The sequence below is a fragment of the Bombus impatiens genome, unplaced genomic scaffold (genome assembly GCF_000188095.3).
Source record: "Bombus impatiens unplaced genomic scaffold, BIMP_2.2 scf_0051, whole genome shotgun sequence".
NCBI lineage: Eukaryota > Metazoa > Arthropoda > Insecta > Hymenoptera > Apidae > Bombus > Bombus impatiens.
In genome coordinates this window covers 490478-517688 of record NT_176470.1, presented here as the reverse complement: position 1 = coordinate 517688, position 27211 = coordinate 490478, and the positions used below count along the sequence as shown (strand labels likewise).

The 27211-nt window shown below is 38.7% G+C and overlaps 1 protein-coding gene across 4 annotated transcripts; it reads right to left on the bottom strand.

Moving 5' to 3' along the window:
• Window positions 1-4165: 4165 nt before the first annotated feature.
• LOC100741206 (homeobox protein XENK-2-like) lies at window positions 4166-26283 on the bottom strand. 4 transcript variants are annotated; one of them, XM_012392454.3, is made up of 4 exons: window positions 25718-26283; window positions 11346-11443; window positions 10724-10927; window positions 4166-7617 (listed from the first exon to the last, which is right to left on the bottom strand). In XM_012392454.3, exons 1-4 carry the CDS (start codon window positions 25792-25794, stop codon window positions 7112-7114), a joined length of 885 nt encoding a protein of 294 aa, XP_012247877.1. In that variant the 5' UTR covers window positions 25795-26283; the 3' UTR covers window positions 4166-7111. The 4 variants fall into 4 exon arrangements, with proteins under 4 accessions (XP_012247877.1, XP_033180185.1, XP_033180177.1 ...); XM_033324294.1 differs by having other exon boundaries at window positions 10724-10874; XM_033324286.1 differs by lacking the exon at window positions 25718-26283 and adding an exon at window positions 13541-14253.
• Window positions 26284-27211: the final 928 nt, after the last annotated feature.

Sequence of the window (27211 nt, the reverse complement as noted above, 5' to 3'; positions counted from 1 at the left end):
ACCACGTGACATCGCTGGCCCCTATATTCCTTTTTCTTTTATTCCCAACTTTTTCTAGTTTCGGAGATGCCTAATCTGTTAAGGAGATACGCTTGTTTTGCTTCTTTCTGATCGTCGAAATGCCCAGCTCGAGGTCGTAATGGAAGCAAATTTTACACCGAATTATCCCTTCGCCTTATTTATTGCGGCTATTTTGTCGAAATATTGGGTTGGCAACCAAGTGATCGCGGATTTTGTCAAAACCACCTAATGACGCTTTGTAGCGACACATGCGTCTTAGGACGTTTCGATACGAAGATGCCTCACATAGTTGTTTTACCACAGAGGATTAACACTGTACGACGCACATAATGTAATAAAGAAACTCTGGTTTGTCGCTGCTACGTGCAACCTACAACCGGCGACAAGTTTAAACCTTCTGGTACCCCCTCGACCAGTATAAATAGACGACCATGTTCTCCAACAGTCGGTCAATCAGACAGTCAGTCGAGCGAATAAGTACAACGAATCAGTCTAGCGAATTACCGTAACAATTGGTATCAGTATCGCTCAATCTTGCGATTAACTTTGTATTCTACATTTTAAAATATCTGTATGTCGGAAATGAAAGAATGTTGGGAAAGACCCCAATACCCTCGTCCAGACTTTTACTATAGCTACACTTAAGTAATAAAAATAAAAAATAGATTTAACGTTCCAATCTGACTTCATGACGATGGGTTCGGGCTCGAAGCGACGTAGCGGGTCACTAGACGTAGCCACGGTCACGGGAGGGACGTGTATCTGACAGAGGTATGAAACGATTATATAGCTCTCCTTAAAAACGAAGATTGACCCGAGAAGTGAGGACAGGAGTATATAAGGGCACTTTCTTTTGGATTACGAGGGAGTCAGTTTGTTAGTTAGTCGTTGGACGAATTGCTGATTGAGTTATCGAGAAGTTACCCGAATCGAGTATTACGTTGATACTTGTCCTCCCGTGGACCGTGGATTCGTTATCGAACCTGAATTCGTAGTCACCCTCATCTCGACCATCCTATCGCCGCTATTATTCATAGCCTCTTGTAGTGTCCACATTTGTGCCGATAAACATTAGCTACTTCCGCGACGGTAAAGTAAGTAAAGTTTCATCGAACGTCCCAAAATGACAACCTGACTCCGACATGTAAATATAGTTAATTGAATTAACTCGTCTCGTTGTTAATTTAACCAACAACGCGTCTCACTGTCCATCACGATTTAGTTGCCAACTCAATATCTCAATCGGATAATTTTCCTCCGCTGTGCAACCAAATTATTCTATGCTCTTCGAGAACAGAATTCGATGAACGAGCACTCTACCGCACCAGAAGATCGAGTAGAGTTTCTAGCTAAAAGTCTGGACGGTGGACTACGTCGAAATCTCTATAGATTACGGCCGGCCGTATAAATCATGGCCGGTGGCTGGTGAATGTTATCTCGCGCTTCCGGTTCAACGCACCGACATTTCGCGCACACCACCGCGAAATATTCCTCCGTGGGGTGGTTTCGTTTTGTAGAAGGACCAGGCACAAAGCATATGCTGCCCGCTGTCCACTCCATTTACTTCGCTACGTCATCTCTCGCGTTGCTCGACCGAGCAAGATAACCAGGGACCAAGAGAAAGGGATCTATGGAACAGGGATACGTTGAATTGCTGGAAAAGTGCAACATATTTTCGATGGTCGCTGGTTACTTACTCAGCGGGGGACAGAGATTACGTTGAAAATTTGATTTTCATTTTCTTCGAGACGATATCGAGGTTGCTCGACGGTGAAGAGGAATTTTAAACGATTCGTTTCGTTTACGTTTCGAGCGTAGTTTATCCAGAATTTGTGATCCTCCAATTTTTATATTTCGATCTCGCTGTTACTTTTAACGAACGAAAAGAATTGTTTACGATTTAAGAAAATTTTTAGCGGAAAATTGGAACGAGTCGTGAATATTAGCAATGATTCTTTCAAATGTCCTGTAACTTTATGTTTCATTTTTAGAAATGAAGCGAATCTTTCGAAATCTTTCAAAGTCTTCGTAATTTTGTGTGTTTAATCGCGCTAGATATAAAATAAAAATGAAATTCTGAAAATACCAAGTTAGTTTAAAAAATGACGTTCCTTATTTGCTCGTGTTTACCCAAAAATTACGATGTTTCGTTTTATCTATTTCTAAGATATCTTTCATTTTACAGAATATCAGATTTGGTTATTACAATTCTCGAGTCCAACTTAATTATCCCATATTTAGATTCCGAGAATCGTATGTTTTGCGAATGTACGATACACAGGGGCAAAATACATGGTTCGATTTATAAGAGCGTCTTTATCGGCGAGTTTCCTTTTCCTCGCGATTGAAATTATCGTTTATCAATCAGAGAACAACCAATCGGATCGCGTAGCGTTTCTGCACTTCGCTAAAGCCAGTAATCGATCGATCGTCACCTGAATTATTTATCGACTTATCTGCGATCGCTAATTCGTTGCAGAGTATAATGGCACGATGTTTTCCTGTTCAAACAAAATTCATATTCGTTTCATTTCATTAATTCATATTAAGGGCCAAAACGTGGAACTTGCGAAACGAGTCGTTCTATATTTTTAATTTTCAATTATTTCTAATTTTTCTCAAATATTCCGCTATCCTATCTTTCTAAATATTTATTTAAAAAGTGTACTCGTATTAAATATTACTCAACGCCCAACGAATGCGCCGTTTCAAAATTCTGTTATCCGAATATTTCGCTACGCATATACTTTCAATGGTATCAAATTATATTTTGCGTAAAATAGCAGGAAGATCGTGTACAGGCTCGGTCGTGGTGACTTAAAGTTCAGTTTTACGAAACGTACTCAGTCGTCAGTTTCTATGCGAACGGTACACGACGCAAATTCGAGTGGATTACGATATCGTTGGCATTGTGATGGAAAAATGGAAAGTTCTGGACACAGAGATCGAAATGTGGCCCCTGTCGAAGTTCGACAGGACGCCCTCAGGAAATCTAAACCGGTAACAAGATGGCTGCTCGGAAACGGAAACCGGAAGCTTGTCACTCAAGCTACACCGTCTTCCGGCGTGTCCCGAAAAAGGGAAATGTTATAGAACGGTCGAGAAGAGAAATAAAAAGGAACGAGGGATGGAATAGGGGAGAGATCTGTCTCGAGTGTATTGTTTTATCGCGTTTCTCTTGTAAATGCTTGCTTAAATTATCATACGCGTATATAGATATTACATAAACATTTATTTTCATAAAATGATGAAAGAAAATTTCAAGTCGCGATATTTCGATATTCCAATTATACCCTCGTTGCGTTTAGAAAGCTAATAGTTCGATCTAAAATTCGATTAGGCAAATCTTTTATCCGTCGATGATTAGAAACGTCGAGACGTATCAATTAAACGATTAAAAATGACGATCATTGTCTGAAAATATACATCGCAGCAATCAGAGCGATTTTCCACGATAAGAAGAATCATTTTTCAATTTACCATTCTTCCTACTTAAAGCATTGCCGATAACTTTCGTTATCTCTTTATTCGGGGTATATAATCATTTTCAATTCGAGGAGGCAAATTTCGCAACATCGTATAGTACCAATATCGATAATCGTATGTTCTCGATCAATACGTAGGTAACGTATGAAATCACTTGAATAATTACGAACTACTTATCATCGGATATTACGTCTACACCGTTTCATGCAAAAGATCATACGACTCGACTGATAATTATAATCGTTACATCTGTTTGATTCCAGTAGCAATTACGAACTTGCTAATCTAGTTTTAGTCGATGTTCTTGACAACAAAATACGTCAGAGCGATATTAAAACTCCTGTATCATATTACGAAACGATATATTGATATACAGGTTAATATCGATCATGAATTTTCACATGTCGCAGATATATTTTATGACTTTATAGAAGAGTCAAACGACGATATTAAAATTATTTATTTCTTTCTTCGGAATGCTTTTCAAATATTCAACATTTCTGATATTCTATATTTTATAATATCTAGGAGACTCTGATTTATTACTTTAAAAAGAGCGTATATATGGTCGTTGTTTGGCATCGTTGTTTCGCTTCGAAGCATTTTGACGTTACGATGTCTTTTTTCCAATGGGAGAGAAGGAATAAAATACAATCGATTCGCTTAAGATTCGATTTTATTAAATATGTATCTGATATATCAGACTACTATGTATTATACACAATGTACATATATACAACCTATTCGACGTAATTACATGCTACTTAATTAAAGGTGATAAACTGGGATCTCTGTATCGACTGGTATCTGTCACGTCACTTCTCTATAATTACACTATAATACCAGCTTCCCACCCTCGTTCTACGAAACGTTCTCTCTGAGAAACGAAACAATCGAGAATCTTGGTAGTACGATAACGCGAAAAAGATCTTTAACGCGTAACATTTACAAAACTGGACTGCGTTTATTTTACAACGGACGTTCAAATCATACAATTAACGACTTACCGTGTGATATTTTTCTCAACGATCACGATATTCGAATTTCTGCTACGAATCTATATACGATGATTTTTCTTTTCATCTCAAAAAAAAAGAAAAGAAAAGAAATTATCCCTTAAAGGCTATCATGCGTGGGATTTCGTCCCATACGAATTTTCGTCTACCCATCGCAATATTATTATTTCTAATCACTGCAAATAAAAGAATGTTCTAATAATGTTTAATATCGAACGATAATAAATGGACATTATTTTGATTTGTAAGATGTGCTGCAATCTTTCGCCAGTGACAACCTTTAAGGATTAAATCTTTCGTGTTGCAAGCTTGATTCTTCCGACTAATTACATTTTGTAAGAATGTACATGTAACGACCTTTTTACTCTCTAACTCTCCACGAGAGATTGTTTTTCGCTTTATTTTATCTCGTTATCGCGATTAGATTGATAGAAAGTGGTGTGTTCGTATTACATAAGAACAATCAGGAATCTTTGCAATTTTGCTGCACGCCATTTTTCCTTTTGCAAACGTCTTACGAAAAACGACGATATTAACTTTGATATTATACTTAATTTTTTTATCCGTTGTCCGTAAGAAGGAACGACGGATCTCTGTTAGGATCTTTAAGTACGAACGCGAGAAATACTTTTCTCAAAGTACACTCATATATACACATACATACACGCTACATGGACTAACCACAGCTTTGTACAAATCGAAGAAAGAAAACGAATAACCTGGAAACTGCGAATCTATCTAACGATCGATCCTACGATACTGGCCAAAAATTTGAAATCACGCTCTTAGCTATGCTTAATCGATCTTCTCGACTAACGATAGTTGCTTATAGGAGTATTCGAGGATATTTGGTATTAAAGCTATTTCAGATATCGGTAAAGGTGTGGTTGGGGGTGATGGATGATCGTTAAATTATAATAATTACAATAATTTAAATTAAGCTACTTAATTTTTTAGGATACCCAGCCTTATTGCATATTATTCTTGATTTTATGCGATAAAACCTATCAACACTCTAAAATTAAGTAATCTAATCGAAATCGTTCTTTATAGTCAAAGTTCTTTAGTTTCTCTAGTTTAGTTAATTTAAATTTATTTGACTAGAAAGTTTTACGAATTAGCAAAATTATACATCAACTCGTACAGTGATTCCAAAGTTTTGACTCCACGATGCTTACGTATATACATACGTATCTTATCCAATTGTCTATTTATAGCGTAGTAGATCACTCTGTCGTTACGACGTTTAGGATTTTTCATCTTTGGTTTTGCCAGTCCACCGCGAACATCTGATACGATCGAGGAAACACGACGTAGTCACATCGGTAGTCGCATAGTATCACTCGAATGACACTTTTATCGATTAAAAGTTTCATCGAATTCGCGTAATTGCCACCGTGTCTCCATCGTGTAGCGTTCGATCATTTCTATATCGAATTAGAACGCCTCTGTCTATCGTCAACTTCGACCGGGAGTAATTCGTTTATTCTGACGATGAGAACACGAATATCCTCGAAGTTCTGTAGACAACACGCTCTTCGTTACTGTTAACGATACCTACGCTAATAATACGTTTCATTCTTGATAATCTTACTACGAATGGTAACGGTAACATTCTTTTCCCATCGGAATTCACTTCGGAGTTTCAGCATGGTTTTTCTTAAAGTTATCCTTCGGATGCCAACTTTGTGTGTTTTTTTTTTCTTCGATCCACAACATCTCAGTGACTTTTTCTTGGTCAATTTGTATTCTCCGTATTCTGGGAATTATCGATAACAACGTCTTATTGACTTGTTCGTAACCGATTTTTATCGTCGATGTTTACCGGTATAATATATTACTTTAAGATTCTTCGATTATCACTTGTCTTTTTTAAGAACTGAACTTTTCAGTTAAGATATTGTTTACGAAGCACTTAATCCGTTGTTGACTGTGGTTTTAAGATACCTTCCCGATTTCGGATGGGCCTGTTCATCAATGATCGATAAATACGTTCGGTTGCTACGTTCCACTCGGATTATTCTTCCTTTCAAAAATATCTAACCCTGGTTGTTGGTAATAATCATCGACGAAATTATTCACAAGTTATCTCTCGATCTTCGTTCATCGAAATCCGATAATTATCAATATTAATATTAACATTCAATAGAGAAACTCTGTTTCCTGTTAACTCCTCTTGGAAACATCCACTCTTCGTTGTCCATAAATAATAACCATCGATCGAATCGTTGACAAATCTTCGCAGAATTCGGTCGCGAAAACCATCAACAGTTTTATTCACAAGAGAAGACATCACCCGTCCATTTTCTCTTCTTCGTTTCAGGAAGAGTGTCCATTATTCGTAGACAGTAACCATATTTCATCTTGCATCACCGGAATCTAATCACTTAACAATAACAATCTTCCACCGTTTCGTCCACAAACCTGCGGATAAATCTACCCCTATAACGATTATCCCGATTCCCATTTCCCAACAATCCCGCAGATATCCCAGTGCCAACAATGTCCAATAGTCTAGCAACAGTCCACGATGAAATTGATTCGCAATTCATTCGACGATTGCGTTTAACAGTTCACCGTTGCTTTTTTTACCACCAGTATGGCTTTTGCATGTATGGAGGCATAGGAACTTGGCCAGTGCTTGGATACGTGGTAGGTTCCATTAATTTCGACTGACAAGGTTTTCCATCCTTGATCAACAATGGGACCGCGACTCTTCTGGGTGAACATCCACTTCCACTGGCCTCTACCCTTTCAGTGGCTGCACGTTTTGTCTTGTACCTGTGATTCTGGAACCAAATTTTCACCTGCGTGGGCGTCAGTCGAATGATCGAGGCCAGATGCTCTCTTTCCGGCGCGCTCAAGTATCTCTGTTGTCGAAAACGCCTCTCGAGCTCGAACGTTTGCGCTTTCGAGAACAACACTCGTCTTTTTCGTTTCTTGTGTTCAGTCTCGTGTGGTTGCGCCTCGTTTGCCTGCTGCTCGTCTTCGAAATCAGCAGACTCCTCCTCTTTGCACTCGTGGTTTGTCTCCTGTTTCGGCGGGAACGAAAGGTCCGAGATCGTCGGGCTCGTTGAGTCTGGCTGCTGCAACACTGCAATTTTGAACATCACGATATTACTTTCCAAGTTGAACGTACGTTTCTCGTGGGATTTTTTAGTCGAATTGGCTGGTACAGGCGAATTTCGATCGATCGATGAACGCTACGAAAGTTTCTCAGATATTCTACACATCGATTGTAAGAAAATTCGACGATTCGCCGAATCTTGTGAAAAGCGTTTGGGAGATCGAGCGATGAAAATAGGTTGAACTTGGACGGAATTTTAAGAACAACCAATTGGAATTTGCGCATTAATCTTGTAGAATTGATCGGATACCAAGTTAAATAAGTATCTGTAAATCAGGATGAATTATAATTTCTCGTCTCTCGATTGAAAATTAGTAGATTAAAGAGCTGTAAACGCTTTTTTACTAATCTAGTATTTTTCTAACTTTTCTACGATCATAATCGTTTAAACGATGTTTTGACAAAATCGTGTAATTTCTATGTCTCTGACAGTTACTCGTATATGTTGCTTTTCCGATATTTAGTCATTACTACGTCTGCACCCGGAGTTAGAAGTCAATTTCGTTTTAGTTCCTCAAAAATGAATAAACATCGTTTGAAAAGAATCATCGTCAGAATGACTGAAATATTGCTACAGCTGTATTTTTTACTACCCTTCAACTCCTAACGTTGATTGCAGGCAGATGCAAGCCTGTATCGATCTTCTCGAGTCTTGTTAACGAGTGTTTGCTCATCGTTCAGACGACGTACATACGTAGCTTATTTAAATGCATCAGGATAAATTAAGCGATTAAACCGTCGATGTTTCGCCGACGATGACTGCTACGATATTCCATTTGCAAGGAAACAATATAAATCGATCGATCGTTCGTACAGCGAAATTGCTCTGCCAACTATTAAACATTGCAAACAGCAGGAAATGTTCGAGATACGATAAAAGTACTCTCACATTGATACACAAGTGGAAGATTTGACTAATTATTAAGCTGCTGTTAATCGTAAAATTCTAAAAAATAAATATGTAACAAAAAACAACGAAATTTGGATTAGAAATAGCAGGAAATGCTCGAGATACAATAAAAGTACAATAAAAGAAGATTTGACTAATTATTAAACTGCTGTTAATTCTAAAATTCTAAAAAATAAATATGTAACAAAAAACAACGAAACTTGGATTAGAAATAGCAGGAAATGTTCGAGATACAATAAAAGTACTCTCGATTTATACACAAGTGGAAGATTTGACTAATTATTAAGCTGCTGTTAATTGTAAAATTCTAAAAAATAAATACATAACAAAAAACGACGAAACTTGGATTAGCAATAGCAAGAAATGTTCGAGAAAAGTACAATAAAAGAAGATTTGACTAAATTTTAAACTGCTGTTAATCGTAAAATTCTAAAAAATAAATATATAATAAAAAACGACGAAACTTGGGTTAGAAATTAGAGATAAAGAAAGCATAGAGACCAGCATTTAGTATACTCGGTCTGTTCGCCGTTTAATCCAACAATATTTTGATTAATCTTCGGCTAAAGTGGCAAATACCGCGGTGGCCTAGAGACACGCTAATTTAATGTACGACTACGAGGTCCCTGGATTCGTGAACATACAATACGCTTTTGTGAAAGACCCGTAAGCCTGGCTAGGGTGAGTGTGAAGCAATATAGAGCCTGTTTGATACCCTATTGCACCCCATGGGACCGACTGTATCATTTTCATGGGAGATTAGGCTGTAGTCGCAGTCGCGTCGTGATTTCAATTAGACATTCCTCGCTACGGAGACGTTAACATCTTCGAAAAGAACGATTCTGCGATTAATCAAGCCCTAATTTCGAGATACTATCAGCATCAAATTTCCCTTTCACGTCAGAAACTCGCGATTCTTGTCAAATTATTTTACTATGAGAGCAAGTAGTCGCGAGCTCTGTTTTTCTAAATATCTCACGTTTTACGAGCTTCTCCGAATTTTAGAAATACTCGAGTCGAAATTTAATGCGTTTTATCGTAATCCTGGTAAGGATAAGGTGCAAGTAAACGATTAACGAGTTAAAATATTAACCCTTCGCGAATAAATTTAAATAAATCTTTAGGACTCGTTCGACATTTCTCAAGGAAATTTTTCAATTTACAAAGATCGATCCAAACGATCGTTTCTCGCAAGAAGAATGTATATAAAAAATATATAAAAACATTGAAAATTCCAGGAAATTCGCTACCTGATCGAAACCACGTTTTCCGCATTTAAAGGGGTGAAATGCACGATTTCTCGGTTCCACGAATGTTCAACGAGAAAAAAGGGGATGAGGATATAAAAGGAATAAAACGAAGGGAAGATAAGGAGAAAAGGTGAAAAGAGCCGATAGGCTACCGGTGGATTTTTTGGGCGTGACAATTTCGATTCATCGAGGGCCTACAGAGCTACACGCATCTGTCCTCGAAGGGACATCTGTCTTCTTGTATTGGCCAATCGGTGCACAGGACCCACAAGGATCTTTTATAGGACCATTAGATCCTGCTTAGCCGACGCGGGCCAATTGTAGGGTGTTAAATAAATAAGGGTTTCGATACAGCCCCTTCTTCCTACGTTATACACTGCCTCTTAGAAGTATTCTTTAGTCGATTTCGACAGCAAAAGCGCAAGAACGTTTGGTAAAATGTGCGAGACGTGCGAATCGATGAGAGCTTCGGACACGAAAATTACCATGATTTATCAAACTCGTGGATAAAGTTAATTTTTTATTATTCAATCAAGGATACTTTCACTGTAAACGAGAAGAATTTGAGAAGAAAATCCGGAAAATATGCAGCATATCTACTATCCTGCTATCTAATATCAGGATAACTGAACTATGATGCCAGTTAAACTACGAACTAAACCAAACTATGGATATTTATGCAAATTTCTTGTGAATACAAAAAAAGAAAATATATAGATGCAAAGTAGAGATTCATTCTCTGTATATTACAACAGACACTTTGAATATTTCGTATTATACGCATCCTATGCATTTTTTTATTTCAATTGTCCATAAATGCACAAACAACCGCAGTCCACTCGTCGCCAATCGCTTTTAATCTCTGTATCGGTGATTTGCAACGATTCATCGTGCTTTCTTTCTTCTCACTCACCGTTAACTTCCTCCAGAGGCTGAGGTAATGTGGTTGGTAACGTTGGACCAGTCGGCCATCCCAGTAAACCAGGCGGCGGGGGTGGTAGGGTGCCTCTGTTCAAGTTCGCGTATATCGCGGGCTGTAACATGGCCGTCGTGTGTTCGAAAAACTGTTGATACGCCGACGGAACATCGTTCGTGGTCGGTAGCACCGTGGTACTACCTGTAACGAGAATTTTCAGGATCCAAGTCTTTAACATCGATTGTATCTAACTTTAAATTTGCAATAATATTTTGTCGGGAATTTGTGCAAAGTTAGTTTATCAGAGAAATGAATTAATAAAACGATAGAACGATAGAATTGAAATTTCCAACGTTTTAAAACTAAGAATGAAATTATACGCGCGACATTTGGAGATAAAAGAAATCCAATACATATTTAACGAGCGAAATTTTCAAATTTCCAAACGAGCGTAGAAATTTCTAAGGGGAGAACTAGATCGTAGTAATGGACGGATTCTATCGCAAAGTTGATGGATTTTAATGGAAACCGATAGCGTAATTAATCGATTCTTCTACGATCGAGATAACGGAGAAACGACTCGGCTATAAAAGATTAGAAAAATTGTACTTGTTCTTACCTTGTACCTCCGTTTCTTCCTGGGACGGTTTAGAATCGAGCTGCAGGATGTCATGGATGTGGAAACTTGTTCTGGGCATCTTGATGCTCTCCAATATTCTGCAACAGTAAAACCACAAAGAAAAATCGTTAGAAAACGTGGAGGATTACGCTGATCGAGCGTCTACCTATTCGAATATATTTCTCATCTAAATACACGTGCACAACTATCGTTAGTACGTAAATCTGCTCCAAAATAGAACGAAACAATTATCTTGAAAAAATGATACGAAAGAAAATGTAGGTAGAATTTGTAAAATCATAGAAAAATGAAGCTATCGGTCGAAATAATAGGATCGAGACATGGGGTCGTGGATTTAGTTTAAACGAAAGGCTGTTGCGAGTCGAGAAGTCGGCCACGAAGGTCGGTTTTCAACGGAATCAATCCAATTTTCCAAGTTTTCCTGCAGCGCGAAAAGCGTCAAGAAGCCAGCAGGACTCTTAAGACCCGATTAGACGCGTTCTGTGCCGTCAAAAGACTGGATACCTGCAGCTTTGCTGCCAAACAACCTGTCTTCCGCTACAGAAACGAATTTTTGCCCTTCAAGTTTAAGCCGAACCTAGCTATTATCGTAACACGTTCGGCCACGTTCCTGGTTCAAAAAGCCATCAGAAGATTTTCTTAATCGACGCCTGTCGACCGCACTGTTTCTCGATATCGCAGTTTCGCTGGTGTTTTAGGAAAAAGAAGATTTAAAAAGTCTGATAAGGACAGAGATATCAGAGCGTTTTGATATCGCGTTATATAGAAATTTCCAGGATTATCGATCTTCGGTGTTAGTGAGTTTCAGGATTAGATCGTTAACTTGTATTCCTACAACTACAAACTTGCACAGTGGCGCAATGCGATCGTTAAAGCGCTCGTTACGCAAAGATACGCGGAAAGATACGATTTCTAAAAGGTGAAAATCTATTTTCGAAATGGATACAAATTTTCGTGTAAATAAAAGATCGCGCTTTGTAATAAAATTTCTTCTTCGCTATAGAACAACCAGAGTCTCAGATTTACGGTAATATACCGTTTCTTTATGCTTTTCGTTCGAACTTGTAGCAGAATTCCGAACTGACATAGAAGTTTCCACTTTAGTCGAAGGAAATGAGAAAGTTAAATCCCAAGCGGAAGAATTTCCGTTTCCTCTAAATAACTAAACTTCCTTCTACTTGCCAGAACGAATACCGAAATCACGAAACTAATGAAAAAAGTTCGTGGAAACTTCGATGGAACTGGCGTTCGAAAATAAAACAGTCGCTGGAAATTTTCAACCGGGAACTTGGTCGAAGAAGAAACCAATTAGCGTTACTTTTCGCTCCTAAAACTGTTCGTTCGCTAGCAATTAAAATGGAAGTTGCAGCATTGAAGTCACCAGCGATTCCAACTTCGAATTAAGCATCGCAATATTTGTAAAGTTCGTATCGAAGAATTGCCGATTTTCTCTTTATTACTCGTTGTCAGCTGTTTTGCAACGAAAAGTTGACCGATGAAACCATGCGCGTTATAGAAGTTAATCAGGGATGTCGATAATCGAACGAGTGCTCGATAAGCTTCGATACATGTCAGCGGAGCCACGTGGAAGAATTCGAGGGCCATCAAGATCTCCTTTCGATTACGAGACAATAAATAATTACCGATAATATTATCGAGCCACTGCCTACGACTTTTTCCTCTATCTCGGGCCATTTTCGAACTCTGTTATGTTTTTAGAAAAATTGTAAACCAACCGTAGATAACGTTTGCTTGTTTCTTCGTTATATAATAGTTGACGAACGAATCGCCATTCTTCTAATTTCGATATATACTAAATCCCTCCAATTTCCCGAGAAACCCAACATTTATCCTACCACGAATCCAACTAAAAATCTACGCGATACTTTGCAACAAGAACTTCTCCGTTCGGCCAACTAAAGCCATTCTCCCATCTCTTCTTCTCTAAATTATTTTATCGAAATCTCGTTTCACGAGAATCCAACCGAGGAGCATGCGAAAATTCCGCAAGGATACCGCGTAAGGGTCTGATCCGACGATCGAATTCTACACTACTCGGAGAGGGCGGGTAGGGCAGGATAGGCAGTGCCGGCAAAATAAGCTTCGTACACGTGATATATTCGCTATGTATCTTTTTTTTTTTCTTCTTCTTCTTTTTCATCTAGTTCGTTTACCTATTATTGAAAGCGATCTGGCTGTACCAGACGTGATTCAAGAGACTGGTCGGATAGGATAGCAGCGGCCAGGGTAGAATCTTATTCTTGTCCGCCATTTTGAAAAGTCGAGGAGATGTTAGTAGTGGCGTCAGTACATGTTAATGTCCTCGTGGTTCTCGCACACTCGTTCACGCACCGACGTTCCCTCTTTTCCTATTACTCCCTTTCTCCTGTCTCTTTTATCTTTTAACACCCCTCTTCCCGTTCGATTTTCTTTTCTAAAACTCTCTCCTACCTTCTGCTTACTATCACTCGTCCACTCTCGTCCCCTTTTTCTACTCCAACTTGCTTAAATATCACTTGCCCAAACCACTGGGAATCGGTCGTCGTTCAAACGATCAGTTCACTCGCACACCCGACCACTGTCTTTCTATCGAACGGTTGTTCGTGGTCCATCGTTCGTTTCACCAACACTCACGAGTTTGATCTTAGTTTAGATTCTAGACGACACACCGCTATGCTTCCGAGCAACGACGTTTCAAACTTTTAAACGTTCCGCGTATTGTCACGAGAAGCAGGAACTCGCGGAAACATCGCGCCAACTCGCATCACGTTCATTTTGTATCGAGGTAGAAATCGAAGGAGATCGAGAAGATCGGAGGAAACGGGTAGACGCGATTCGACTTGGTCTAGGCTGAAGGACTCTCCTTGTACTTTTTGAGTGTCCTCGACGAGCACTTGACGGCTAGTGTTCCCTACCTCCGTACAGTTTCGTTCGTCAAGCACCCTCGAAGCCGAGGGCGGATCTTCGCCAGGGGCGGGGATTGCCGAGCTCACCCTCCGGCCCGAGTCGCACGACAGTCCACCCCTCTCTGTCAGCCAAGAGAATTAGCTGGCTGAATTTTCCAGCGTACGTAGTAGACCGTTCTTTCGAGCGGACAGCATAGAAATCAATCTAGGAGAGAGAAACGTTCTGACTGTTCCATTTCGACTATGGGGATTTCAGGTGGAAAGGGCTGGCTCGAAAGGAGAAGCTTCTTTGGAGATTTGCTCAGGGGTAGGCTCGTGTCTACAGCTTCGAGAAATACTTTCCAAAAGAAACTGGTATTCAATAGTTACCCAGTTGTTTGAATGTTCTTAACTTCTTACAAACGTTCCTTACAAACGTTAGACAGGTGATTATGAAAATTGTCACCGAAAACGAAACGATTAGAAAGTTTAATCTACCAAACTAATTAAACGAAAATCGATGCGACGTTTCTCGAATTCTGAAAACCTACTCGGATCTCTTTGAAAATTCTTCGAATTCCACGAAATCGCTTTCTATGGCCATCGACCGGAACGTTTACTCGTTTCAAAAACAAATATACTCAGGTCAAAAGCAAATAGGTGAACCTGTCTAAAAATCCACCGTCTATTCGGTGGAAGCAGCGTGCAGCCGGCAGTCTACTTTTGAGATCGAAGAGTGCAACGTAACAGAAGCTGGAATGAAAATTTATTGAAATTGCGAAACGCTCGAGCAAACGCTCGTAAACGAGAATAGACTGTCCAGAGGCGCTAGGGGTAAATTTTCATCGAAGGGGTGGAGCCTCGTGTGGACCAATCGGACGCTAGTTTCTAGAGGATCGGCCCTGAGAAGTGTCTAGGGGGTTGATTTTAACCCTCGTCGCGGCTCCACCAATCGGATCGCTCCATCGATCAGGGCTTTTTACACCGAGAGCATACTTTGCGTCGAGTGTTAATGTGAAAGGGCATTAGCGGTGCTTTTACCGTGTCATTTCGATTTTTTCTTCCTCTTCGTCTCTCTTCTGTCAATTTTAGGCCACTTCCTTTACGGTTCGTTTTCTTTCTGTATTTATACTGCAACGATACCGTGTGTGTGTGTCGATAGTCGAAAGTGGGTTAGAAGCGTCCTCGGGCGTAGTCACGATCGTTACGTAGTTTATGCCGTTGAAGGTCTGACACGGCTTCCTGGTGGCTGGTATTACGTATTACGAAACGTGGAAAAATTGACGCGTCCGAATAACGAATGCAAATACGGAGGCTTTGATCTTTCGTTGTTATCGATTTTTACAACTACGCGTGATTTTCGACGCTACGTTGATGTCACGATTGTACGTTGTTTGACATTATGGAAGCGCGTCGAACAGAAAAACGTATATCTGTACCTTGTCAATTTCTATGAATAAAAAATATTACGATTGGTTCGTAGATATCGAGCATCGAATATATAAATACTAATGTTTACGATATCGATGGCAATCAAATTCCCGATCTATGAGATTTTGAAATCGATGATCGAACATTTAACGCAATTATTTCCTAACGTGGATTACTCTGGATAATCAGGTCATACTTTGAGCTGATTCGGATAGTATACAGGTTTTGAGATAACTTAGAGTTGAGTATTTGTTAGATCGATAAAGTCATTGAAGTAGGGATTATACTAATTTCATTGCCCAATGTAAGAGAACACAAATGGTTCATTGAAGTATATAAAAGAATATTTCCCATGATCTTTTAATCTTCCGAATGTCATAATTTCGGAAAATAACCTTACGATACTTAATAACATCCTAGTATATACTATCCTAACGATATATCCTAATATACTTTAACCAGGATAATTCTTACCGATGTACTAAGAATATATAGGGTGGTTGATAACTGGTGGTACAAACGGAAAGGGGGTGATTCTACCGGAAAGGGGTTGATTCTACGCGAAAAAAGAAGTCGAAAATGTAGAATAACAATTTTTCGTTCGAGGCTTTGTTTTCGAGAAAATCGACTTTGAATTTTCGCTCCGTACGCGTCCACTTTATCGCGTCTCGTTTTAACGAATCTCACTGTAGATCGTTGTCTCGATGAAAAAATTAAAAAAACAAAAATTTTTATTCGATATTTTCGACTTCTTTTTTCGCATAGAATCATCCCCTTTCCTCTTGAACCATCAGTTACCAACCACCCTGTATAGAATGAGAGTTACGATAATCCTTGGTATACCACGTTTAGTCCTTCTTTTGTCCATCGTTTAATCTGCTTCACGTTGGTAAACTGAAACGTTAAACGGTTCAAGTCACAAACTAATCAGTTTCCCAATTGTCCCGACTCTGTTCCAAATTCTTGAAATACCTCAACTTCTTGACAATATCGTTTCTCACCTTTTTATTATACACGCGAATCAGCCACACTTCCGCTTTAATGTCCCAATCGCAAATCATACGCCCAAGGAAATCTGTCCAATTCAAAACACAGGCCGCTGCGTGTTGCCGTTCGTAAAAACCTGTACAGGTAGAAAGTACTCGAAGGAAGGACAAATTGATCCTGTTAATGCTTTTCCGAGAGCCGGAAACGTATAATAGACCGGCAGGTTGTATCAAATCGCGTAGAAAGTGACCCGCATAAATACAGGTATATTATGATGCGCGTATACGCGAGAAGAGACAGGCGAAAAAAGCGTGAATCGAAGAGAAGAGAAGAGAAGAGGCAAAGGGACAGGGGCGACGATGGAGCGGGTTTCCGGTTTATTCAGTTCCAGGCTTTGTGCGATCGCGTGGGTCCCTGCTCGGCGAAAAAGTCAAAAAGTACGGAAGAGGGCGGTTCCAACCTTTCTGACTTTTCTCATGAGCTCTCGCCCTTTCGCATTTATCGCCGTTGGAAAATCTTTGCGCCGAACCGCTTCGTTTCCGGCCCATCTTCAACAATTTTAACACATTTCTGACATTAACCATACACCTAGTTTTTCACTGATAGAGGAAGTGGTATTCGTAATCGATATTTAGGAACAGAAATATCGCTAGTTGTATCGATATTAAGGTATTAAGATATTAAGATAGCGTCAATGGGATTGAAAATGTTGTTAACAGTGTACAGAATACTGGCGCTGTTGATATTAAGAATATTATCAATGTTAAAAATGTAAATATGCCGGGATTGATAACACGGGGAATGGATATTAACGATACTGGTATTATGAATGTTATTAACGTGAAAAATTGATATCAATGGCATTAGAATCGAAAGTACGTGTGTAAAAATATCGTGGGACATTCATTAAGATATCGAAACGTTTAGAAATGAATATCCGCGTAACTCTTGATTTTCTATTCCAGCAAAGCGAAGTTGAGCCGTTTATGGTGGCTAAGGCAGTGTCATAAGTGCAGTTATCGATACTCACGAGTGAACAGAAGGGAGTGAATCATTCGTGTTACTAGAACAGAAAATCGTAAATTACTTTGACAGGCTCGATTTACACGCTTCTGTTACTGTACATTTCTATCCAGTGTTTCAAGTTTTTACAAGTACAGACTTCGAGATTCAAATTATTCTTCGATCCTGTTCCAAAATGCCAGCCTAAAGGAGAAAGAGAATCTAGGAACATCGTAATTTACAGTATATTCACGATCGTGTTGTACAATACTCTGTTATCTTGGCTCAGATTGCATCAGTCGTCATAATTTATGCCAAAAAATCTTCTATCGTAGAACAAAAGATCAAAGGATACTTTCAATTTCAAATGCACGTTATACAACCTTTATCTCAAGTTATGCGAAAGAAGCAATAAGATGTAGCTGAGAGAAAAAGACAAAATTAGAGAAAGTATACAGGGTGGTTGATAATAAGCTGGTAGCAATGTGGGGATATATTGATCTGCAGTGAGATTCTTTCAATTAATTTTTAATGTAAGGCTTATGTGATTCATGTATTCTCCAAAAATAAAAGATTACATAATTTTGATCGAAGACCACGTTAAAAGAATGTAACAAGTTCGTTTCCAACAGAATTATACAAAATATACAGGGTGATTGGTAACTGGTGGTACAAGCCGAAAGGGGGTGATTCTACGCGAAAAAAGAAGTCGAAAATATAGAATAACAATTTTTCGTTCGAGGCTTTGTTTTCGAGAAAATCGACTTTGAATTTTCAGTCGGTACGCGTGCAGTTTATCGCGTCTCGTTATAACGGATCTCACCGTAGATCGTTGTCTCGATGGAAACACTTTTATTCTATATTTTCGACTTCTTTTTTCGCCTAGAATCACCCCCTTTCCGCTTATATTTCCACCAATTACCAATCACCCTGTATAAGGAGAAACAACTAAAAGTTACGAACAATTCAAAGCAAGAGGATACGCGATGCTGATTTCAGTTCTGAAACAACGGCTCGGAGAATTCTCCAACGTTCGCTTAAAAAGCGTTCATCGCGATTATTACATACAGAGACCAATAAATATCGTATGTACAGGAAAAGAAATATCGGAAGAACGAAAGAAGAAGATAGGCACATAAAAAGAGATAGGTAAAAGTCACGAAACATTAAGAATAAAGATGAATCCGCAGCATGCACGAACAAGGATCGTCGAGTAGAGGCTCTCGCGTGTTCAGCGAAACTCTTTTCCAGAAGACGACGCCGAGCGTGCACGAATCGTCTGCCGTTTCCACGGCTGCGCCGTTCTAACTCGGTTAGAATCGGATTCAACGAGACGCTCTCGTGATTTTTCCAATGATCGTTCGCCCGAGTCCGCTGAAAACTTCAAAGCGTCGACGTACTTTTGCCGGAGGAAGAGCAACGGAGGAAGAAAGTGGTGGAAGGAAAGGGAACGAGGGAAACGAGAGAGGAAAAAAAAAGCTAGAAGAATACTGGAGAAGTTCGAGCTGCCGGGCAATCGAGCAACATTTGCCAGGATCCCACGACTGTTTGGCGATAGCTGTGCCAACTTGTTTCGAGCACGCAACCCAATTTGTCTGCGTCTCATTGTTTTACCGGCTTCGCCGCGCGATCCTCCTGCTTTCTTCGCTGAATATTGTCCAAAGGGTATCGTGGCATGGATTATCATGACCCTTCGATGATCGAGTGTTATTATACCGAGGGTTTTTACCTGCCAATACGGTAGGATCAGGATTATGCGAATCGGTTGGTTACCGAGAAATCGGATAATTCAATTTTTCCAATAGCTATACGACTGAAATTGTTGCTACGTGTCTTTTATCGTATAAAGATCAGTTTCTTGTAACGTTACGATCGCCAAATTGTATTTTACCGTACATGCAAATAACTAGCATCTATCTGGATACTTAAAATTCAATAAACGTTGCTCCAAATACCTACGAGCCCAAAAACAGAAGCAAAAATCGATCAACAGATTAGATTCGAACGTTTAAATTCTGATAATCTTCTCAATAGCTCTTAGCCTCGCTGATTAACTCGAACTGATCGGTTAAACTGGGTGCTTGGGGTGCTGAAATTTTAAGGTAAATCAAGGTAGCTCATCCAACTAACTCGTGCATGACCTGCCTTCCAGTTAATCCACTGTTTGAGGAAACCGGTTTCTCTTGCACTTGTTAAGCCGATACTTCTCAATCGACTATGCCAGATTTGCTGGTGGGCTAGTGCGAATTGTAAGCGGTTTAAGATTCGAGATTATTTTGGAGATCTTTAAGAAGCGTGGCAAAAGATAAAGATATCGAGAGAAGCGAAGGGAAACTTCTTGGCCAGCTGGTAGGCCACCTAACCTAACCTAACCTAACCTAACCTAACCAAACCTAACGTTGGTTGCAATAAATCGCCAGTATCATTCGTTAGGAGCTATACTCTCCCTTGGAAAAATGTTCATTGCTGTTGTTGGTCTATGGCTTTTCCGTAGCGATATTCGGCGTGGAAACACACAATAGATGCAAATTAGATAACATAATAGCGAGGAAAATTGTTAATTCGAGGAACTGTTCTTCAACTTTTGTTCGCTGATACTTAAAAGACAGAAAGGGACTAGCAAAAATATTGGAATTCGTTGAATCACAAGACCATATAGAATTTTTACAACGGTATTTGGGAAAATAGAAAACGACACGCGATATATCGAAATTTGTATGGTAAAAGTATTATTAGTAATGTATTATTAGTATGCAGAAGGCAGATAAAAATTGCAAATGATCGGAAATCGTAGAAGGACGATGAGTAAGATAATTTTCTATTCGTCTGCATAAAACTGAGAAATGTCTGTCATTAATTATATTTGTAATATTATAGCAATTGGTTGGCTATACAGTGGCTACGTAAAGCATCTGCGCGGTATTTGAATAAAATATCGAAAATATAGTACTCGTCGTGACATTTATAAAACGAATCTCTATGTAGATTCTATTTCATTTGCGTTCCGTAGACAATTGCGAACAATGGTGTTCATAAAAATCTGAATTTGAACATTTACGTTCCGATTAATAAGATTCGTACAGAAAATCGTATTACACAAGCGTATTCATAATATCGAATGAAAAGTATGTAATATAAAATGAAAATCCATAATATTGGACAACACTCGAGTCGTCAAGTACACGAGTAACGATACTCAAAAATTTTTACGATCCCCATGTAACAGGCACTCAAGCCGGCACTCGAGGGTGACCGTTTCGATAGTCGAGCTGGTAAACTCTAGTACCACTTGAACATTTAGATTTCGCATATATAAACGCAGATCTACGAAACACAAAAGACCGGTTGAACTGCGAAGAAAAAGCGGAAATAGCGTTTGAAAGGAAAAGAGGTTGGCATCGGAAATTGTAGAGGAAAATGTTGCGCTGGCACGTACTGACAATAAATAAGAACGTAGCAGGAGCCTCAGGTGGCCGACAGGTACCGATATTGTCATGTTAATGAAGGATACAGAAAATATCTGCTAAATGGATGGAACATCCATTCATCCTGGCACGTTTCACAGCCTCAACACCTGAATCTTTCTGTGAACCGACCAAGTATCAAGTGGTCATTCGAGAATACGCTCAAGGGCGTCCAAAAATCGAATTCGGCTGTTGCAGTCGGTTTGCTACTCTTCAAACTTTCGAGTGCCGTTTCTCGACGAGTCATAATTATCTGAATCGAATATTATTCGATGCTATTTTACTAATTATCAAATTCGCAATTTTGCAGGTTGTACAGACGCTTTCGAGATAATTGACGTTGATTTTTATTGACATAATTATTACAACCAGCTACCGCGCTTCACCATTTATCCCTATAGCATTCGGTATATTTATCTTTGGAAATAACTTAAATCTAACGCGTCCACTCTACGCTCTTCATCCCTCGAACACTTTGTCAACATCTAAACGTACCCTTGGTGGTATCCTTTTCGAAAAACCCTTGAAAATCTACTTTCTGTTTGCTTGTACCTATACCAGCAGACTCTTCACCCTCGATGACGAACGACGACAAGAAAGAAGAAAAGCAAAGAGGGGAAAATGACGGCGGAAAAACGAACATTCTACGTTCATTCATGAAACCAGTTACAATGGATCAACGGAGCCTGGAGTCGTGAATGAACGTAGTACGTCTAGTAGTAGGTGGCTCGACGGGTGGCTTTCGAGGAACCCTCTTCCACAAAGCATTTTCCTTTTTTTCAGAAGGACTTCTCCCTACCTTCGACGCGGTGGAATGCCACTGGACCAAACGTGACTCAAACTGTGCACGGCTCGTTAAAGATCAGCTACCGCCGCCATCGTTTAAGAAACGTTTAAGAAGTTATTCGAGGCAGGCACAAGGATAAGTTCCATTCGCTTTTTCGGTCAGTCGGACATCTTATACATAAGAACGGAAAGTAAGATTCTGGAAAAGCGATTCTTGTATACTGGCCTTCATCTACACTCGAGAACTTTCGTCCCTCTCGATAACTTTTTCTCCTTCATCCTGTTATGTGCACGTGTATGGAGCTTTATGCGCGATGATCGAAGATTTATCGTTTAGTAGTTGTTACTATTAGGTTGTCCGAAAAGTTTCTTTCGTTTTACGAGGAAATACTAAAAATAAATAACGTTTTTCGTTTTATGTTATTTTGTCGAATTACGAACGATCCATTTCGTTCTGTCGAGATAAACACCGCGACATTTCATAAACTTGGTTTCACGTCGTTAAACGTCGTTTGTAAAAAACACGTTTGCGAAAGAAAGACATTTTCCGGACAACCTAATACGCACAGGGTGCAACTGGAACTGGCTGTATCTTCTAGACGGTCAAGGATAGAGGAAGATGTCACAAGCGAAAGTTAAATGGTATCAGGTGGTGCATAATATGCAAGTAATTTTATGCATTTTTATGCATCGGTGCATCGGAAAGATGCAACTACACTTTTTTTTTTAAATGGGAACCATAAGTCCTAAACTTATTCATTAGGAAATTATCGAAGCTAAAATTTCTCTGAATTATCTCAATTAATCAGAGCGTGAACGATAACACCTACAAGGTTGATACAATACGCGTATATTACATTTGAAATATTAAATGGCTCTTGCAAACTGTTTATTAAATATTCGTTAGGCGTTTAAAGTACGAAGGTTAAATCTTTTACCAGAAAGAATACTGTTAACTCCTTTATTTTTCAACTATTCGTGCTCCCTTGGTTTGAAAAAATGTCCGACTATCCGATCGCTGTTTAATCTTCAAACCACAGAGTTACATATTTTTAATCTAAAATCTGAATGTAATTCCTGGAAACGTGACTTTCGAGACTTATAATCTTCTTGCATAAAATAATCGAAGAATTTTCAATGAATATCGAAGAGGAATTTCCCAGTTGGTGAAACAATGCGCGAATAAATATTCCACAGTGTTCTGGCATCGTTTCGCGTTATCTTATGTATCTAATCGTTAATCACGTGAGACGTGACGAACAATAAGAGAAAAAAAGAGCGGAATACGTCCGTCAGTAGGATCGCGTGGTCATATCGATCGACCTGCATCGAATTGTGGCAATCGGACGAACGTAGTTCGCGTGTCGACTGAATCTAACATTAAGATCGAAGGCTTATCGCTTCTCGATCGAAAGACAAATCTCATTGTACGCTCGTAGATCGTAATTGAGAGATGCAAATGATTTTTAATTCACTTTCCATAAAATGATCCTTGGGAATATTTTTTTAATTTTATCATTTTTATCGTCGTGTTAATCTCTTGTTGTGTAAGTATATCAAATATTTATAATTGCGAAAGCGCATTTTTAATAATAATAGTCACGTAATAATCGTTACTCTAAAATCTTACAAATCTTTTTCAATTTCTGTGAACTCTCGATTCACGTGATTCATCATCGAAGATGATTAACTAGAGACAGGGGCTAGGTTACTTTATTTTAAAATACATGTTTATTTCTAATTCGTATTTCTGTTTTCTACGATGAAGATCATTGGTGGCGTTTAAAAATATTTTTAGAATATTTGTTAAGTCCTGGCAACAAAGTTGCAAAATCCAATGGAAAAACTGAACAAGACTTTACTAGAGAAATTACTTTACAATTTGCTCCGAATATCACCAAACCTCTATATTTCAAGTAATATACGAAGCTTTTGCAATAAACTTGAAAAATCAGTGCCTGGCGAGATACCGATTTTTAATTCGAGATAACGTTACCAAGAGTCATAATTTTCCATGTGACTTATAAATACGTAATCTAAAGAGATTAAACGGCGCTATGAAAAAATATGTAATACCTTAAAAATGATTTGTTCTTGCACGAGTATTACCTTGATTTGTCGTATAGCTTCGCGGATTTTACTTAAAATATGATAAGGTAGAAACATTCGAGTCGAGACAAATCGTATCGTTTAGTAGTTTTCTCGCGTGACTATACAAATTTGGAACTATAAAAACGAAACGTGGAATCTCATAAAAAAAATTGTTTTATCGAAGAACAAGGATACGTAGAAATACTTTTTGTACTTATTGTATATATACTCGTCTCTTTATGAATATATAATAATTAGAAGAAAAAAAAACGAAAATTACGTAGAAAATTGTTCTATGTTACAAATATTACAAGTATTATATCTTGGATATTTCGTATATTTTTGCATATTACGAGCTTTCTAAGCGCTTTGCACCTCTAAATATCTCAGAAATACGTAAAAATCCACGGTCTCGTTATTATATCAAATCATAACTGTGCCTCGTAATATACAGGGTGGTTGGTAACTGGTGGTACAAGCGGAAAGGGAATGATTCTACGCGAAAAAAGAAGTCGAAAATATAGAATAAAAATTTTTCGTTCGAGGTTTTGTTTTCGAGAGAATCCACTTTGAATTTTCGCTCGGTACGCGTCCACTTTATCGCGTCTCGTTATAACAGATCTCACTGTAGATCGTTGTCTTAAGTGACATTATTTTTTTAATTTTTTAAATTTTTATTGCATATTTTCGACTTGTTTTTTCGCGTATAATCACCCCCTTTCCGCTTGTACCAACCGGTGTTTGGTAACTGGTGGTACAAGCGGAAAGGGAATGATTCTACGCGAAAAAAGAAGTCGAAAATATAGAATAAAAATTTTTCGTTCGAGGTTTTGTTTTCGAGAGAATCCACTTTGAATTTTCGCTCGGTACGCGTCCACTTTATCGCGTCTCGTTATAACAGATCTCACTGTAGATCGTTGTCTTAAGTGACATTATTTTTTTAATTTTTTAAATTTTTATTGCATATTTTCGACTTGTTTTTTCGCGTAGAATCACCCCCTTTCCGCTTGTACCACCAGTTACCAACCACCCTGTATACAAGTTCGATTATGCACAGTTCAAGATTGAATCTTAACATATCGAAGCTTAGATGACTAAAATAACCCTTACTTACTGTGATTCGATCGAATACGAGTCACTTTGTAAACAATATCGATGATACTATGTGGTAATATCGTGGCATTGGTACTGAGGGATCGATCGGTACATCTGATTAGGCGGATAACGCCGGAAACCGGAAGCGAACGTTTAAGAGCAGTCACGCATATTGGTTAGGCGAATCCTTCGGTATAGAGTGGTACGCCTTGTTACACGACGGGACACGCGAGAACCGAAAGGGCCCAAGTACCAACACCTGTTGGTTTCCACCATAAATTTCGGATTAATCGTAACGCGGATGGTCGCTGCCCGTGTGTTTCTAATTGCGAGTCAGCGTTTCCAACTCGAAACTCGTCGATTGTGAAATTGTTGGAACTTTTTAGGCAATTGGTGTTCGCTGCAACATCGCGATAGTGAAACGACAGTATTGTTTGTTGCAGAGGTGATTTTGAAAAAATAATAAAAATCGAAGAAGATTATTTTCCTTCGATCTTTTCATCCTCAGTTTTCAAAGGAAATTAGTTTCCACTTGATCCTTGCTTCTTATACGAAGCAAGCAAACCGAGTTCCATTGTTTGGTAAATCGATTTTCTCGTAGGATCCTTACCTATAGTCCTCCTCGACGTAATCCGGAGGGAACAGATGCCAGGATGCGTCGTAGCATTCGTCGTATCCGTTTGCCATTTTCCAGCGTTCTCTTCTTTAACTGTCTTTTTCTCTCTCTTTGTTTCTCTTCGCCTTTTTGTTTCTAGATCGTGAGCCTGCTTCGTATTCGTACGACAGCTCGCGAGAAAGTCTTGCTCTCTGCTTTAGACTCTCGTTCAACCTCGAAAGCGACTGATCTTTGGCGACGAGTTCATTCGAAAGGATATTTTTCATAGAAATGTAAAAAACAGGCCCGGCACTTCAATAAATCATTGAAATATAACGCAGGCTTGATCCTGGCTTGTCCATTAATTTCTCAATATTTCGAACGACGCACGAACACGTTACGAGACGGTACGAACAACCGTAGCATAATTGTCTACCACGTAAAAATCAATTTTCTGTGAAGCAAGTATCGACTCACAGACGGACACAGACGATCAAAATTGCCCACGACGATTTCGAAATCGACACCTCGACCAAACCGTGATACCGTGTTCTCAGTTACTGAGAACTATACGTGGATATATCGATCACCTATATATTGTATCGAAAATATGGCTACCAGATAGGAGCTCCGGCAACGTTATCTGTTTGATAACACCCTATATAGATTAGTTTGACTACTGTAACGTCAGACAGGACTGTACACGTTCAGAATATAGACTATAGACCAAAAATTTGGTAACACTTTCTTAATTGTGTCGATCAAATATTTGGAACTTGTAATGCGTGTTCTATAGGATCTGAGAATTTCGAATAGATCGACTTGGAATTTTATTTATTTTAGTATTTTAGTTTCTTTCTTTGATAAAAAATTATTCATTTCCGTAGCATTAATTTAATAGATTTAATAATAATGATTAATTTAACGAGTTAATTAATGAAATTAATACGATATTGGTATAATTAATGGTATGGTTGTAAAATGTTTGACCAGTAAAGTGTATATTGATTCATCTGCTAATTTTCTCATTAATTCGAAATTAATGCTCCAAATATATAGATGTATGATAGAATTGTTTGCCGTAATATCATTTTTGTCACCAAGAAGCTTCTTACGATAGCGGAATTGGAAATTTGCTTCTGTCGAAAATTGTCTTGCCACGGTCTATCTTTTAATAATTTTGAATAATGTAACTTTGGTGAGAAGGTTGGTCTGTTAAACGTAAAGACAGTTTATCGTTGCCATCGTTGCGTCAGGGGAAAAAGTTGTCGCGAAGTAGAAAAGTACGGTATAGAAGAAGTAGAAATAATAGATTGCCATATCTTTCACGTGTGGTTTCATGTTGATATCTCGGACCAATGGTAGTGATCTGTGTTACTGTTTCTATGCTAGCCTGACATAAAAAAGCTCCCAATAGATACGCACGTACAATATTTACTATCACTGTTTTTATTACTTCATAATTACATTACACGATAGACATTCTTCACATCAATTTTGTGCTTTATA